The sequence below is a fragment of the Gracilinanus agilis genome, chromosome 5, assembly GCF_016433145.1.
Source record: "Gracilinanus agilis isolate LMUSP501 chromosome 5, AgileGrace, whole genome shotgun sequence".
Lineage (NCBI taxonomy): Eukaryota > Metazoa > Chordata > Mammalia > Didelphimorphia > Didelphidae > Gracilinanus > Gracilinanus agilis.
Genome location: NC_058134.1, coordinates 156,545,489 through 156,562,922, shown reverse-complemented (window position 1 = coordinate 156,562,922; position 17,434 = coordinate 156,545,489). Strand labels below are relative to the sequence as shown.

The 17,434-nt window shown below is 31.9% G+C and overlaps 1 protein-coding gene across 1 annotated transcript in view; it reads right to left on the bottom strand.

The window, feature by feature from the left end:
- The window catches only part of PHTF2 (putative homeodomain transcription factor 2), a 130,620-nt gene that overhangs the window by 51,503 nt on the left and 61,683 nt on the right, over positions 1-17,434 (bottom strand). The window contains exons 3-8 of the mRNA XM_044679924.1: positions 15,899-15,955; positions 15,543-15,554; positions 8,980-9,049; positions 6,810-6,968; positions 1,532-1,697; positions 341-505 (exon numbers count right to left, since the gene is read on the bottom strand). Coding sequence (XP_044535859.1) covers positions 341-505; positions 1,532-1,697; positions 6,810-6,968; positions 8,980-9,049; positions 15,543-15,554; positions 15,899-15,955 — 629 coding nt within the window. The remainder of the gene's footprint in view (positions 1-340; positions 506-1,531; positions 1,698-6,809; positions 6,969-8,979; positions 9,050-15,542; positions 15,555-15,898; positions 15,956-17,434) is intronic.

The following is a 17,434-nucleotide window of genomic DNA, read 5'->3' as shown; positions in this document are numbered from 1 at the left end:
TAGTAAATCATAATTTTACCAATTAGTTGAATTATGAAAATAGTGCTAAGGAAACTGACAAAAATTTCTATTAAAAATTTACTGACTTTTTTGTTGTTTCTAAAGTCTCCCTGTTTATAGTTCTCTAAATCTGTGATTTTTATTTTTTACTGCCAACAATAAAACTTATCAAAATAAAGCCCAAATAAATATTAAAGAGTTTAGAAATTTAAGGATACACACATACATTATATATATATATATATATATGCATCTATCTATCTATCTATATATCTGAAAACTTTTCTAGAAAAGGGATAATGCATCTCTAAGACAAACATAGCCTTGAATAAATACAAACCCTGATAAAAAGAAAGCGGCATGCCAGAGTTCTCTGAAGACAGCGCCAATACTGTAAGGTGTGCTGGTACCGTGGTTCTGCACTGTTCCTTCCTGTGTGTTATCTGTAGTACTAGAGCCATCTCCTTCCCTATGTACTTCCAAATGTGCTGCTTTTCTTAATTTCCTTCATCAGAAGAGATTAAAAGTGGAAGGTAGCTTTATAAGTGTTAATAACCACTTGCTCTGTAGTGTGTTCAGCAATTTTTATAAACATAAAATACAGGAACTTTAACACATGGTAAAATTCAGATTTACTGGTTAAGATTTAATCCAAATAGCATGAAGTACATTTAAAAACCAATTTCTATTGGTGCTAATATATTTGTTCCATGCTCATACTGGCATATCAGTGGACATTTAGTTGTAAGGATCACATTGAACAGATGTTTACAAAAGAATGTCTTTCCTATTTGTGTGCCACTTATCTGCAGATGATGAAAGAAGACAATGATTAAGGCTAATTATAACTTAACTAATTTATAATTTCATTAAAATACTACAGATACATATTACCCTTTAAAATGTAAAGGAAGGATTGGTTTCAATTTCAAAACCATAATACTTGAAATGTTGTAAATAGCAATCATTTGACAACAAAAATCAAAAGAGGAATCACTCCAATTGCCTTTGGAAAGAAGTCCACTGGTGCTGACTGACCAATGAGACTTAACACCCTTGTTTGGGCACAGGAAAATATTCTATTGCTTAAAAAATTACATTAATATGCAATAAGTGGGATTTAAAAGAATCTTAATTAACCCATATCTATAACTATATCATGTCATTTTGGCTCTAAATTAGTCTTAAATAGTATATCCTGGTTATGTTAAATATATCACAAAACTAGTCATTATCGGCAATACCAACTGACTAGAAATTCTCTTGGGGGAAAAAAAACAACCAGGTAATTCTGTTTTTATAAAGCATGGTACAGAGAATGCATTTTGGGGAAGTTAATATCAAAGATGAGGATTTTATACATAAAAAGCAGTTTAACAGGAAAACACATGCACATTTTATTCTTTGAAGATTAAAAAATAATAATCAAGAAACCTATAAAAACAATTTGGGGAGTTAGCTCCCCAGAATCATTTCACACACACATGATCCACGTTTGATGAACAATGTTGTCATTTTAAAAACACTGTACCTTCTTCTTTTGCCCCCACTGCTAAGAGTAGGTTTAGGGGTTCTGGTTGAAACAATCTGGCAATGTACAGTTCCCAGTAGTAACATCAGCCATATTGGCCCAATAACTTCGGTCAGAGGTATACTATGTGGGCCTGGAGCTGAACAGAATAATACTATTGCGGCAACTGTAAAATGGGAAAGAAAATGTTCAATTATATCAATGATGTTTATAAAATTGTCTTATATTGCATGTTGCCAGTTAATTTTAAGATTTTGGATCACAAATTAAAAAAACATTACTTTAGCAAAATCTTGTCAAACATTTTATTGTTAGCAGGAGACTGAATTTGTTATTCAAAGAACTTGAAACCATGCCATTCTCGATATTGCAAAAGTACACAGAAATTTGTATGTCTTATATTTGGATTTAGATTGCCATGAAGATAATCTTATTTGTCTTAGAAATTAAAAAGAATATGACTAACAAATATATTTATAACTTTGTATTCCAAATCTAGATGCTTTGTGATAACCTGATTTTGAAAGTCATACATATAATAGAAAAGAGAAAAATGCATTTGGCACCATCACACTAAAATTATGAATAAAAACTTCTGAGTATTTTTCCCCAGGTAATCCATTACATATATATCAAGGTTTGAAATTATCAAGGATTAAATTAGATGCTGTATGTGAAAGTACTTTGGAACTACAAAGAATTTCATGTTTCTTATATTTGTCCATTTCATTGAAAGAAACAATCCAAAAGTTTGTTTCCTCCTTTGTTATTTCAGATAACTCATATATTTATTGTATTGAAAGATCACTGTGTGCTTCTTTAGTCTTTAGTTTTCCTTTCTTTTGGAGAGACTATTTCTGGGATGGGCTGAGCACTCAAGCATTTTTTAAGTACCAAATATGTATCAGGGTACTTTAGTACCAGGGATACAAAGAAAAAATGGGAATTCTTGCCTTTAAGAAACATAGATTCTACTGAGGTAGGCAATATGTTGGGGGTGGGTGGAATAGAGAAAACATGAATAGAGGAAATAGAATGCAGCAAATAAGGAATAGTAAAAAGTTTGGATTGACAGGATCAAACCATTTGGGAAGAGAAAAAATGTGTAATAAACCCGAAAAGGTATGTCGGGATCCAAAGAGAAAAGACTTTAAATTTAAAAAAGAAATAATTCTGTTACTTCTAGAGGCAGTAGCAATGGAAGAAGGTGTTTCTTACATCAAATTAAAGCTACATTAATAGCAAATATATCTCACGTGTGCACAAAAATCAATTCCAGAGCCTTTTTTCAAGATTAAATATTATATGTAATACATTACATACATATATCTTTTAAGATCTGGAAAGGCTAATTATCTATATCATATGTGCTTCAGTTCCCATGTTCTCTAAGATCCTTCATAATCAGGAAATACTATTTTATGTACTATAAATCATAATCACTACGTAACAATAGGAAACCTTCAAGAAACCTTCACCTTTGTCTCCAAATTATCATCATGAAAATATAGCAAGTTTTATAATGTATCCTTAATTTTATGGTAGTAATATCTCTTAAGCTTCTCAGTTAAAATGTTTGCACTTATGAATTTACTATAACAAAATACTGCATTTTATATCTTATGAGGTACTTATAAAATTATAAAATCTTATAGCAATGACAAGTAATATAAAAATTATTCCCCTTTCATAGATGAGAAGGTTCTACAGAGATGAGAAAGTTCAGGCTTAAAGTAACATGATAAAAATCATAATACTAAGAAAAGTAAAATCCAGATTTGAATCCAAGTCTTTTGAATCTTGGTCCAGTGCTTTTTCTAGTAGACATTTCAACTATGTCCAAACACATACAAATATCATATCTATGAATGCCTTTCTCGCCAGACTTAAACCAAGTATTCTTTTTCTAGGAAGTATATGGTTTTGAAGAGTGAAGTAATGATGCTTCTAAGAATGAGGGGCTGCTTCTAAATTGGTACTTACCCCCTCACATTTCATTTTATTTTCACTAATCCTCAGAGAATTAGAAGCAACAAAACCTAAGCATTCTAAGCACTTACAGATTTATCCAAAAGTAGTAAGCAATGGAGTTAAAAGAAAGCTCCTAAGTAAAAGTAGGTACTTGTACCCAGCAGAATGAAAGCTAATTGAAGACAAAGACAGTTTTGTTTGTGTCTTTGTATCACCAGTGCATCTCTACAGTGCCTGGCCTATAACACAGATTTAATAAATGTAGAATTGTTGGTAAATTTTATAGCATTAAAATATGATAGCTAATATAATGGGAAACTATATTAATATATCTTATACTGCTATAAAATTATAGTATTATTTTCTAATTATAGAAAAACTTATTTTAAAAAGCCATTTTTATTCCAAGAAGTTCCTTCTTGCATAATAAAAGCTTCAAAATTCATTTAAAAAATAATTTACAAAGCCTACCTAAAAGAAGTCCTTTTTAGGTAGAAGTTTTTCTAGTATAACCACTCTATATACAAATAAAGTTTTAAAATTTAGTACTTGTAGAGCAGGAGGTCCTAGGTTCAAATTTGACCTCAAAAACTTCCTAGTTGTGTGACCCTGGGCAAGTCATTTAATACCAAATGCCTCACTCTTACTACTCTTCTGCCTTGAAATCCTTTTTGTATCAATTCTAAAATAGAAAGAATAGGTAAGGGTTTAAAAACTTTTAGCTCTTATATGGACTTTGTGTTAAGTTATTTAAATGAAAATAGGATGCATCAAAAACTGTTTAAGAGGGGAGGCACATCTGCAAAACGCTGGTAGTTTGTTTCCCAAAAAGGCATCCTTAGCCTAGATTAGCCTAGAACAGTTAATTTTCTTGCTAAGGAAGGGGTATGTATAAATTGAATTGGAGTTATAATTTTTTTAAACCCTTCTTACCTTTGAGGTTTTCCATCAACCACAGTGGTTCTCAAAGTGTTACTAGTTAGTCTTCAAAACTATTCACATCCTGTACTTTGTAATTTTATGTGGGCATCTCCATCTCCCCAGTTAGTATGCCATAATTCCCTTTGACAAATGATACTGTGCCATTAGCAAAAAATAAGTATATAATTTCCTTTTTCCCAAGTAAAACTTTTAATTTAAAATTTTTGTATTTTTATACATAAGAGCAATTTTTAATTGTCTTAAATGTTTTAAATTTTATTTTTACATGTGAGAACAATTTTTAACATTCATTTTTTTTAATTGGGTTCCAAATTTAAAGTCTATATTTTCATATCATGATGCATTTTGCCCTTTGATAGAGTAAGGGGAATATCTTTAGCTGGAGTCCATCTGACACAAACATTTTTGCAGAAGTGAGTTTAATTTAAAATCATTTTTGTTTACCAATTATGCCTCTGAATGACTTTCACTTTGGAAACTATATCCAGGTTATTATTACAAGTCTTTGGGATGTCCCTTAAATGAAATAGAACATAATTTCTAAGGCAGAGGCCATTTCAGGGCTAGATTTCTTTAGTGTTCAGAAAAAATCCTAAAAGATAGCAAACCTCAGGATAATAAGCAGCCCAAACACTAATTTGGGCTGATTTCTATATCCACAATGTATAGGTTTGTCTACCATGGTCTTCTTTCCTTTCCATTTTGTACTTTAGGAAAAAAAACTGCCAGTACAATGTGGAGAGAATTTCCTTGGGGCTTTAAGATAAAGTTTAGGTACTATTTGAAATAGCTGTGATAGACTGGAAAGACTACTGTAGGCCTACTGTTTTAAACTTGGCTTTTCCACTAACTAGGTTACACAGCTGGGAAGTTTTTGTGATCTTTCTGGGCTCATTATCTCATCTTTTAAAAAATGAGTGTGGCTAGATGATCTTTGACATCCCTTTCAGTTCTAAAATCCCACAATTTTTTGAGTAAAATAAAATACATTGCACTTTGGTATTCAAGGGTTATAATAACAGCAATACAGCTTAATATTTTTGTTCTACATGCCCATGTTGGAATAAATGTTCTTTATAAAAGAAAATTTTTGTTATATGTAATAAAATGTGGTATATATTCAAGAAACATTTCATAACAATTATGAGAAAATTAAGAAAACTATGAAGACTATTACAAATAAACATACCAAAGGGCTGATACCCTTAAGAGTTGACTACAAAGAGAAGGTTGCATTTCTTGACTTAATGGACATCCTATTATGAGCAAAAATATGTTTTTTTAAGAAGTTGTTTTCTTTCAAGTTCCATTGCCACATCATTTAAATTAGGGTGCAAATAATTCACTTTGGTTCCAGAAACTAGCCCACAAACATAGAATATATCATTTTTTCAGTTTTTTGAAATCAAGCTGAGGTGAGGAAAGAAAAGGCAGCATGTGGCCATGGGATAATACAGGCTGGTCTCAAAATTAGCATAATAAAAGGTATCTTGATCAAAGAAGCATAGCACATCAGGTCAGACTAGCTTCTGACTGAAAGAGGGACAGAAGTCCTGAGTCAGTTCCTACTTTTGCTTGTAATTCATTTTATTATAATGATAAAACTCTAAAGTAAATGAACCAAAAAAACAAAGAAGGCAGATGTTCTATTGGTGAGATTATAACAAAAACACTAGGTATCAGGATGAAACTAAATAGCATGGTGACCTATTAACTCATAAGTTTGAGTGGTATTTTAATAATCATTAAATCTTCAAATTTTTGTCATGTCATTTTTAGGGACAAGCTCAGAAGTAGAAATAAAAATAATTTATTTAAATGAAATTTGAATAAAATATGTTAAATACTAGTAAGAATAAACAAAACAGTGATGTGTTCCTAACCTAAAGTGTCTCAACACTGAAGTTCTGAAGGCCTCTCTAGTTCCTGAAGTTTAAATTGAGAAGATAACTGATCACAGGAGTAACAGCTCAAGACAATGTTCTAGGTATGGAATGATGTACAGTATACAAAAAAGGGGATAAATAATCTCTAAGGGAGGAAGAATTTTCTTCAGTAAGATAAATATGTTCCAGGTTTTATAAAAGTAGATTACTGTTAAGGAGTATGACTCAAAGGGGTCTTCTTTCTCCCTTATTCTCTATTTCCTAATTTCCATTTTCTCTCATCTATTCATATATTCAATATTTCATTAAGTTGTAACTTGAAAATAATTATCTTGCTTTTCACAGACAGCATTAAACTAATTTTGCAGCTGGACTAAATAAAAACATGGTTGAATATCAATATTTTAAAAACATGTCATCATTAAAAACATCCCCCCAAAACATTTAAAACTAAAAAGATTCTTGTCATTAGTTCATACCTTGAAGAAGATAAAGAACAAGTAGCCAGAAAAAAATGACCTTTGAAGTTACTTGTAACCACCACCTGAAGAAAAAGGGGAAAAACACAACTCGAACAATTCCCTTTCTTGTTAGAGATGTCCAAGGACTCTCAGGTTTTGCCTTAGCAAATGCAGATCCTGGAGAGATAAAAAGGCAAACAAAATACATATATCTATTCATTTTATCTCTAAAACATAATTAGTTTTAGAGAACAGATTCAGATATTTTTCTCTCTAAACATTTCTCATCACTAAAATACTACTCAGATGCTTTTTATGTTTTAACGATGATTCCCAATGATATCTGGCAGATTGTATCAAACCAGAAATTCTAAGGACCCAGTGAAGGAATGATTGCCTTTTCCACGAAAGTCAAACTAGCTAAATTCAGAGAAGCTCCTCACAAGGTCATGCATTCAGAGAGTAATTTTCTTCTGGCCACAGCAAAGCCTGAAGGTATACTTGAAAGGAGTATGCTAGGAATCAGTGATGAAAATACCCACATGACTGAAGCATGGAGCTCCACATGTATTTGAACTATTTGGCACTATATAATCAAATGACCATATGCAATTTAATGTGAATAATTTTTAAATGAAATAAAAACAGAATGGTCCCCCTATATTTTTACAAATATGAAATAAAGACTATATACTTCCTAGCATCCTGAGAAAAGAACAATTGAATTCTTTATAAAAACAAATACTATTGTGTTCTGTTAGACAAAATTGCATTTTGGATTTATATATTGTACTTACTACCTCTTAGGACCCTCTTACCATGGGAGAGAAGAAAGATAATTGTATTTAAATGTTTCTATTTGTTTCACTTTTTAATACTTTACATGTGATTGTGTGTATTTTAATCCCTTTACTTTCTGTATTTGTATTGTTCTACTTTTAAATTCTCTCTGTTCCTAAATTTGTCTCACATTCTGTAACTGTTTTCTGAATTTCTTTCATTATATTTTTTATCTGCACCTACTGACCCAAATGGAGAGCCATGAGCATATATCATTATCTAAGCAGGAAGATTAAGAAAAAATATAGTATTCTCATTGGGTTTGCCATTCTTTACTAGAAAATAATACAAGTTGAAATGAAATTTAACATGATACAGACAACTGAGAGGAAGAGAAAAAACAATCAAAAGTGAGAGAGTTACAGGGGAGTGTATAATTTTCAGTCAAACTGAAAACAAAAATGAGAAAAATCAGCTTAGGGGGTAGAAAAATGTCAGTAGAACAGGTATTACATTCAGGTGTTTGTGACTTTGTCTTTGTGTGCTCCTCTAACAACAATCTAATGTTTGATCAATGGTCTTTGAGAATCATCATGGCTAAAAAAATTCTTATTATGAAGCCACCCTAGTGATGATCCCTTCTGCAGTTAGCCTTGGATTACAATGATATAATCCATTACTAGGCCTTTCCAAAGTAATAAGATCTATCAGAGTTTATACTCTGAACCTAGGATTTAATTTACTTAAAGAGGCAGGGAAAGAGTTAAAAGCAAGTAAGAATCCTGGCATGTTACATGTGTACATATTCCAGGGTAACATACTCAATTTCCTTTCAAATATATTTTGTTCATTCTCATTACATATCTTTGTCATTTCCTGTCAATCATAATGCCATTCTGCCGCTCTCTGTAAAATCCTATTTTGTCAAGGTATAGTTCAAGTGTTAACTTCTCTTTAAAGCCTTATCTGACCACCCTAGCCAGAAATTATTTTTCTCTTCTTTAAATTACTAAAACATTCATTTGAATCACATATATACATATATCAGAAGTTGCTTTGCATTAACATGTCACATGTTTTGTTTTATCTCTATATATTATAAGATACTTATAAGTAGAGATATATCTACCTGTGTCCACATCTTATTTTTATTTCTCACAAAGCCCTGAAAAGTACCTTAGACATAGTAACAAATAGTTACAGATTAAATGTTCTGGATTGCAAATCATTTTTCTTGAAAAATTCTTAATTATATGTTACTATCAGAAAAATCTATGATTCCAGTTGTTAAAATAATCCTCTTTAACTCTAGGGTAGAAAAACACCCATTCTTAGATTCTAATTTTATATTTAAAGTTATTTTATATCAAATGCTATAATCAACCTAAAATTTATATCTAACACTCACCTCTTACAAGGTCAACATCTATGAGGTCAGGCTTCACATGTGCTGTTTTCTTTGGTTTATTCCTTAACCCCTATGACACATATTGTAAAAAACATGAAAAAGTTAAAATCCAATATAGCAGAAATATATATTTTCCCATTTAATTTCTAATGACCCAATCTTTAGAAGAAATACAGAATATATTTGGCATTTTTACATAAAATGGAACGAAATTCAGATTTTAAGGAATTTTACTTCCAAGTTCTATGAGCATGGCATTGTTCTATGTACCTGGAATACAAAACACAAATTGAAAAAAGGCCCTCAAAAAGACTGTTTACTGGGGGAAGCATGTAATCAGATAAATTAATACAAGGAAATTTGTGGAAAAAGAGCTTTAATATCAAGGAGCATCAAGAAATTATTCCTGTAGGAAGTAACTTGTGAACTGAGCCTTGAAGGAAGTTAGGATCACTAGGAAGTGTAAATGAGGGAGTACATTTTAGGAATGGGAAGACAAACTATGCATGTGCATGGAGATGGGCCAAGTTCAAGAAAAGGAAAGATGGAGAATTTGGCAGGAACTATAACTTATAGAAGGGATGAAATTAATCTGGAAATGTGGCTGAAGGAGACCTTCATTACTTCCTGTCTGAACTCTTCCCACCAACCTTCTCATTGGACTTCAAACTTCTAGTCTTTTCACAGTCTAATGTCATTTTCCAAACACTGCCAAAATAATCTTCCTATGTAAGTCTGGACATGTCACTCCCTTCCCTCAAGAAACATCAATTATAATGCTGTTACTTCTAAGTATTCAAACTTAGTGACTTGGTAATAATTATAGCTAATTATAATAAATATAGCATGTTCTATTTGCCAGGCTTTCTATATAATATGTGCTTTATTTTTATTTATTTAAAAACCCTTAGCTTCTGTCTTAGTATCAATACTGTGTATTAGTTGCAAGGCAGAAGAGCAGTAAGAGTTAGGCAAGGAGGGGTGGGTAGTAGTGACATGACCAAGGTCACACAGCTACAAAGTGTATGAGGTCAAATTTGAACCCCAGACATCCCCTTTTTGAGTCTGGCTTTCAATCCTCTGAGCCTCCTAGCTGCCTCATGATAATATGTGCTTTACTAATATTGTCTCATTTGATTCTCACAATAACCCTGAGAGGTAAAGTAGTATTATGATCCTCATTTTACAATTGAAGAAATTGAATTCAATTAAGTGTGACTTTGCCCAAGGTCATACAGATATTAAACATCGACAACAAGATTTGAAGTCAGGTGTTATTGACCCCAGGTCCAGCACTCTGAGCCACTCCACCACTTAGCTGCTTTTACAATCTGGCTTTAGTTTGACTTCCCAGGCTTATTGTATAATATTGCCCATCTTTAATCACACTTTAATTTCAGCTCAACTGGTCTACTTATGGTTTCCCCAAACTCTGCACTCCATCTCTGTTCCTACACAAGTTTAAACAGGCTGTCCTGACCAGGCCTGAAATAGGCTCCTTCTTTGTTGTCATCTTTTAGTATCCCTTCCTTTGCTTCCTTCAAGACTCAGTTTAATATAGAATTTAATACAAAAAGCTGTTCATGGACCGTTTGATTGTTAATGTTCCCTCCATCCTCCAATTATTATATGTATACTTCCCTGCTTGCATATTGTAGTCCAGTACAATTTAATACAATTTAACATCCTTTATGGTAGGGGATGCTTTCTTTTTGTCAGTCTATTCCTAGAACTTAATTAGCACAATCCACTGCACATAAGTGTTTATTAATTGGTTGTTGGTTTAGATTGTATTTCATCCTAAAGTCAACAAGGAATGACCAAAAACAGGGATCCTTAACCTTTTACGTGTGTGTTACACATGCCCTTGGCAGTAAGGTCAATACTATTGAATAGCTTCTCAAAATGTTTTTAAATGCATGAAACAAAATATAAAAGATTAAGGAACCAATTACATTGAAATATAATTGTTTCAGTATTTTTTAAAAGAAATTCATGAATGCCAGGTAATGAAATTCTGAAGGTTCCTGAAAAAAGGAATGACATAATTTCAAGATTATTGATTCTAGAAGATTATTTTGGCAGTTCTCCATCCTGGCTTCCTTCAAGTCTCAGCTCCAGTCCCACCTTCTGCAAAAGCATTTCCCAATCTTCCTTTAATTTTGTGCCTTCCCTTTGAAACTATCCCTGATTTATCCTTTATGAATCTTATTTGCACACATCTATTTGCATGTTGTCTCTCACACTGGACTGTAAGCTCCCTGAGATCAGGGTACTGGTTGCCTTTCTTTGTATACCCAAGTCTTAGCATAGTATACAGAGCAGGTGCTTAATAAACGCTGGCTGAGGAGTACACTGGGGAAGGGAGCAATGTATGAAGAGATTTACCCTCGGATGGTAAAGGCCATAAACAGTCTAGCCCTTACTCTTGATATAATTATAACTAACAGAACAATTTGCTGAAGGCACAGATGCTGTATATTAAATCCTTGCTGAAGAAACAAGTAGAGGAGTCACTCTAGTAAACAAGTGGAGTCATTTCTCCACTAGTTTGCAATGCAATCTACAAAGACATATACTTCAAGATATTTTTCTTATATATATTTCTTAGTTGAAATAGGATAAATAGCACTGCAAAACAGTAAAACCAGCACTGAATTTGGAGATGGCAGACCTTGGTTGAAACCAAATTTTGATGCTTACTATCTACAGGAATCTAGGCAAGTCACAACCTCTGTGGGTCACAGGTTTCTCATCAGTAAAATGAGATGATTAGAGTAGATGATCTCTTATGTTCCCTTCCAGCTCTACATTTTGTGATCAAACATATTATGCTGCTTCTTCTAAATTGAAAGAGTTTTTTAAGAACTGACAAATAAATATTTAAGAACATTGCTAAACAGAATGTAAACAACTAGAAGGTAGGAACTTTTTCATTTATGTCCTCAGCATCTGTAGGTGTTTAGATAATTCTTGCTGAACTGAACTTGAATAACATTCTAGAAATGTGATTTCTAAAGCTGTAGATATCTTAACAAAATTAAATAAAATGACTTGGATAATGCACACATTTTAAAAAAATTTTCAAGCCTTTCCAAAATGTGATCTACAGAACTATGGCATAAATGCTGATGTCAGTTCTTCTCTCAATACTATGCATGATGTTCACCTTTAAATTATGACATGAAATTAGGTCTCTTTATAAAATGCTGGTCAGCTTAGTGGCTCAATGGACAGAGCACTAGGCCTAAAGTCAAGAAAACCTAAGGTCAAATGTGACCCCAAACATTTATCTTGGGCACATTATTTAACTTCTGTTTGCCTTAATCCATGGTAGAAGAAAATGGCAAATCACTTCACTCTGACAAGAAATCACTATCTAGGGTCACAGAGTCAATAACAACTGAACAATGATATAAAATGCTACGTGTAGCAACTTTTCAGTATGAAAACAGACTTAAATGTCCTCTATTTTGCTCCAAATTTCCTTGATCCTCCCCTCTTTTATTCTATAATTATTTAATACATCCAGATATCACTTTTCTCTTTAGGGACAGAAGGGAAGGAAGGGTAAGGAAAGAAGCATTTATTAAGCATCTACTCTGTGCCAAGCACTATTCTAAGCACTTTACAAATATTATCTCATTTGATCTGCATAACAATCCTTAGAGACAGGTATTATTGTTATCCCCACTTTACAGTTAAGGAAACTAAAGCAACAGTTAAATTATTTTCCCAGGGTTACAGAATTGGTAAAAATGTTTGAGGCTGGATATGAACTTGGGTCTTCTTGACTTAAGATCAAAAGCTCTTCTATCATTTCCAAGTCAATCTAATAAAAAAGGTTTTTTAAAACTCATTGAGGTATCTATCCATATTCTGAATAACTAAAATGAAAACATAAAAATCTAAATTCAATTTAAATTAATAAGCTCATTCATTATTCATGATAGCTTGATGATCTATGCCTGCCTTAAGTCTCTTCCTACTCCAATCTACCCTTCATTCAGCCACCAGTGATTTTTCTGAAGTGAAGGTCTAACCATCATTCATACCACAGATACAGACAGACAGACAGACAGACAGACAGACAGACAGACACACACACACACACACACACACACACCCTTCCCCATTCAGTAAACTCCAAAGGCTCCTTATCACTCTAGTATCAAATACAAAGTCTTAGATTTGTCACTATAATTGCTAAATAATCTAGGCTCTTGCAAATTTTCACTCTTCCTACACCTTACTCCATGATCCAGTGATTCTGGCCCTCTTGCTATTCCACACACAAAAAACTCCCAATGACAACAACAATACTCCATCTCTTAGCTCCAGGCCTTTTCTTAGCCTGTTCCTTATGAGTGAAATATTCTCTTTCCTTATCTCTGCTAACTGGCCTTCCTAGCTTCCTTCAAGTCCCAACTAAAATCCTCTCTTCTCCAGGAAGCCTTTCCTGATGCCTTAATTCTAGTGCCTTCCCTCTTTTAATTGTTTACCATTTATTCTGTATATAGTTTATTTATATGATTTGTTTGCTGCTTGTCTCCCTCATCAGATTGTGAGCTTCTTGAGGGCAAGAACTGTCTTTTGAGTCTTAGCACATAGTAGGTACATAAAATTTAACTGAAATAAAATTTAACTGACTGACTAATTTAAGCTGGAAAAATTCCAATTCATATAAGTAGCCAATACTAGTTAAATTATTTAATGTTTGGGTACTGCCTACCACTGAAAGCTCAAAAACTCTGCATGATAAATAAATGAAAATGAAAGCAAAATTAGTTAAAATAGGAATGGAGAAGGAAAAATTAATTAACTCTTCATTTATACAGTTAACAATTTTCGATAAAGAAGTTCAGTCTTCCTGGAATATACACAATTTAAACTAATATTGCTAACATATGATTTAAACTAATATTGCTATTTTCTTTCAAAAAACATTATAATTTTAATTAGTAATATGTAGTACATATGCACGTACATTTATATACAAACCAACTAGTATCTGTTGAACAAAAAGAAGCCAAATTGAAAGAGTAACTTAAGAGTTACAATGACTTTGAAATTCTGAAAGTATGTTTTGGTTCACTGATCTGTACTTTCTGATCAGGAAATTTGTTTAGGTTCCATTTTAAATCATAACTAGAAGGTTAAGATGCAGAAAATCTTGTATATTTTTTCATGATTATTTAAAACAACAATTTTTAAAGTACTGTAATATTGGTGGATGCCAAAAAAAAAAAAAAAAGAAAAAAGAAAAAACTGGAAGAGCTTATTAATAGGTAGGTCAACCAGTAAATATAGTTTCCATAAATCTACTATAAATTTAAAATGATTAAGAACTATACCTTTTTAAAAGATTACAAAGTCTAAAAAACATCATTTAGATGAGTTAAAATATCTAGTATTTCAAAAGAAATATATTTGGACTATTTTTAAACTCTACATTACTTACAAATAACAGTACTGTTTAATAAGGTGACACAGGTAGTATAAAAGGTTTCCTAAAATGCAGATAATTAAATTTCTCACTTCTTTAAAACCACCACCATTTATATATCAATTTTAATGTATTTATTTGCCTCTCCACTGAAGCCTCAAGTCAAAATGAATTCTGAACCATATATCAAATTTTTCTTCCAAGTAACTGCTTTGTAGCAGGTTTCAAGAGCAGGAAGAGTTGTTCTAAAATACAATGAACTGATTGCTAAACATAAAAAGAATGGTACACTTCTTCAACTATTGCTACCAAAGTTTTAAAGAGAAAACTTTGAAGCAATAGTTAACTAAACTTATTTTAGCCTTTCAGCTACTATAAGAACAACTTACTGACACAATCCCATCTTGCCATCCCTTCTATTTTAGCAACGTTTCCTAAATCTGAGAAATTATAAAAGTAAATCGAGTATTCTGAGCTGTGTTCCTCCAAAAATAATGATAGATTTATTAACAGGTTATTCTTTGCAAATTTGATTGACATTTATACTCCCATAAATTAAATCAATACTTCATTTTTAGACAATTTTTTGTGCATTTTGTGCAGTTTTGCAAGCATCCAATTTTGAATTAACAAATTCTGCCAGATTTTAAAATAATCACCTGGCTTATAACCCAATGTCAAAATTTATAATATGCAATCTTTTGTCCAGTTTCAAGCAAAACTGGATAAGTTCAATCAATCCACATGAAGTTTTTATAATGGCTTAGCTCATGCATATCACCAAATTAATTAGTAATATCCAAGAAAAATAATTTTAAAGAAATATTCAGAAATAGTGCATAAAGTTAATAAGATATTTTCTCAAAGACTTGCAAACAGCAATCTATGAGTGAATATGTTGATTAAAGTCAACAATTATACAAGAAGAAGCAAGCTGTAACAGAAGAAGCTTTTAGTTAATTTCTGAAAATTCAGTTTTAAAAAAGTTGGCCAGCTTTTCCAAAATTATTTTAGAATCAATAACATTCTGTTAGTAGTACCACAACGCAAGATTTTAATTATTGAAAACATAATTTGCACAAAGACACTTAGAGGGAAAAATCCCCTGAATACTTACCAGTCTAATCAACTGTACAGAGCATTGACAGCATCAAAAGGGAGAAAAAAATAAACTAGAAGTATAAGGGGACAAGTGAAGGGGGAAGGAAGGGGAGAAAGCTGATAAAAGATAACCATTAGAATTCAAAAGGGAAATAAAAGGCCAGAAAGAAGCTAGAATACAAAATTCAAAAGAACAAAGGTAAAGTCATGTGAGAATGCTACCAAAGAAGATCTTACCTTTTAATTTATATTGTAATGTTAAATATTCATTTATATCATAACTACATAGAGGGTATTATAAAAGAAACTGCAACTATGACATTAAATTTATAAAAATTGTGCTTCAAAGTATAAAAAAATCAACTTTGCTACCTTAATTTCTCTTTGTTCTACAGATTTTTCCCATATTTGTTGATCATATGCTCCAATCTAGAAAGAGAATACAACATATTAAGTCATTAATGTGATAATGCAGATAGAAATAAAAAAGTTCATGTATTCTTCAAATAGATACTAGGTAACAATCCATTCTACTATTAGTTCAGCCTCCCTCTTCATAATTTTCTTGTAACAAAAGCCTATTTATTATGTTTACCCATGCCTATTAAGATGTTTTTATAACTTCAAATATAATTAGTAATCTAAAAATCCTAGAGGAATTATTTAGCTAATTAGCATATGTGTATAAGCCCTTCTAGAAAAGTAATTACAAAAATGCAATTATGGGATCAATTTTGGTCTATGATAACATGAAATAGCATTCATACAAAGCACAACAATCATAAGGATAATAATTAGCATTTTAATAACTTTAAATGTACAAGTGCTTTGGATGTTAACACATTTAATCTTCACATTAGCCCTGTGAAATAAGTGCTATTATTTTCCCCATTTTAAAGATGAGAAAACTGTGGCTGAGAATGTTACTTGCTAAGGAAGCAAGATTCAAACTCTTCAAACAAACTTCTTGATTCAAAGTCCAATACTCAAATCCATTGGTCCAGTTAACTGATTTAATCTATAAACGTGCATACAATGTGTTTGGTTTATAATTAGTAATATGAGGAAAAATAGAATTTGTAAAGATACTACTGCTGGAAGAGACCTTTGGAATTAACTAGCAGGAAGTACCTATACAACATTCTTGAAAAGTGGTCATGCAGCCTTCACCTGAAGTTGGGTAGTGTTAGGTAAATTCCATAACCTCCTCAGGTAATCAATGAGTCAGGCAATGTACTAAACAAATAAATTTTTTTTAAAAAAGCAGTTCCTGACTTCTAGGAGCTTACAATCTAACAACAACAACAAAAAAAGACATATGCAAAAAAGACTGAAAATGAGTGTGAGGGAACATACTTAATATGGGGGCAGGGTAGAGACTAAGTGACTAGTTTTTTCCAAGGGAGCAAAAAATCTCTATGTTGGAAGGGACAGCTGAAGACTTGTAGGAAGCCAGATCTGAACAAGAAAAAATATCCTCTACAACATCCCTGACAACTAGTTATCCAGTCTTTTACTAAAGTCGCTACCTTCTGAGAAAGCCTATTCTACATTTGGTCAGCTCTAACTATGAAGAAATCTTCACTATTAGCAAATCTAAACCAGATTCTCTAGAATTCTATAAACTGCTCCTACTTCTGCCTATGGGATAAAAAAAGAACAAGTCTAATACTTCTTTCACATGACAATTCTTGTTAGATTTTAATTAATCAATTAAAAAGGAATGATTAAGTACCAGTGTGTTTGGTACAGTATTAGGCAGTGGAGAGATAAGTAAAATGAATGAAACAATTTTTCCTCACAATGAGCTTAAGGGGGATACTATATTATATATATATATATATATATATATATATATATATATATAGAGAGAGAGAGAGAGAGAGAGAGAGAAATATATATATATAT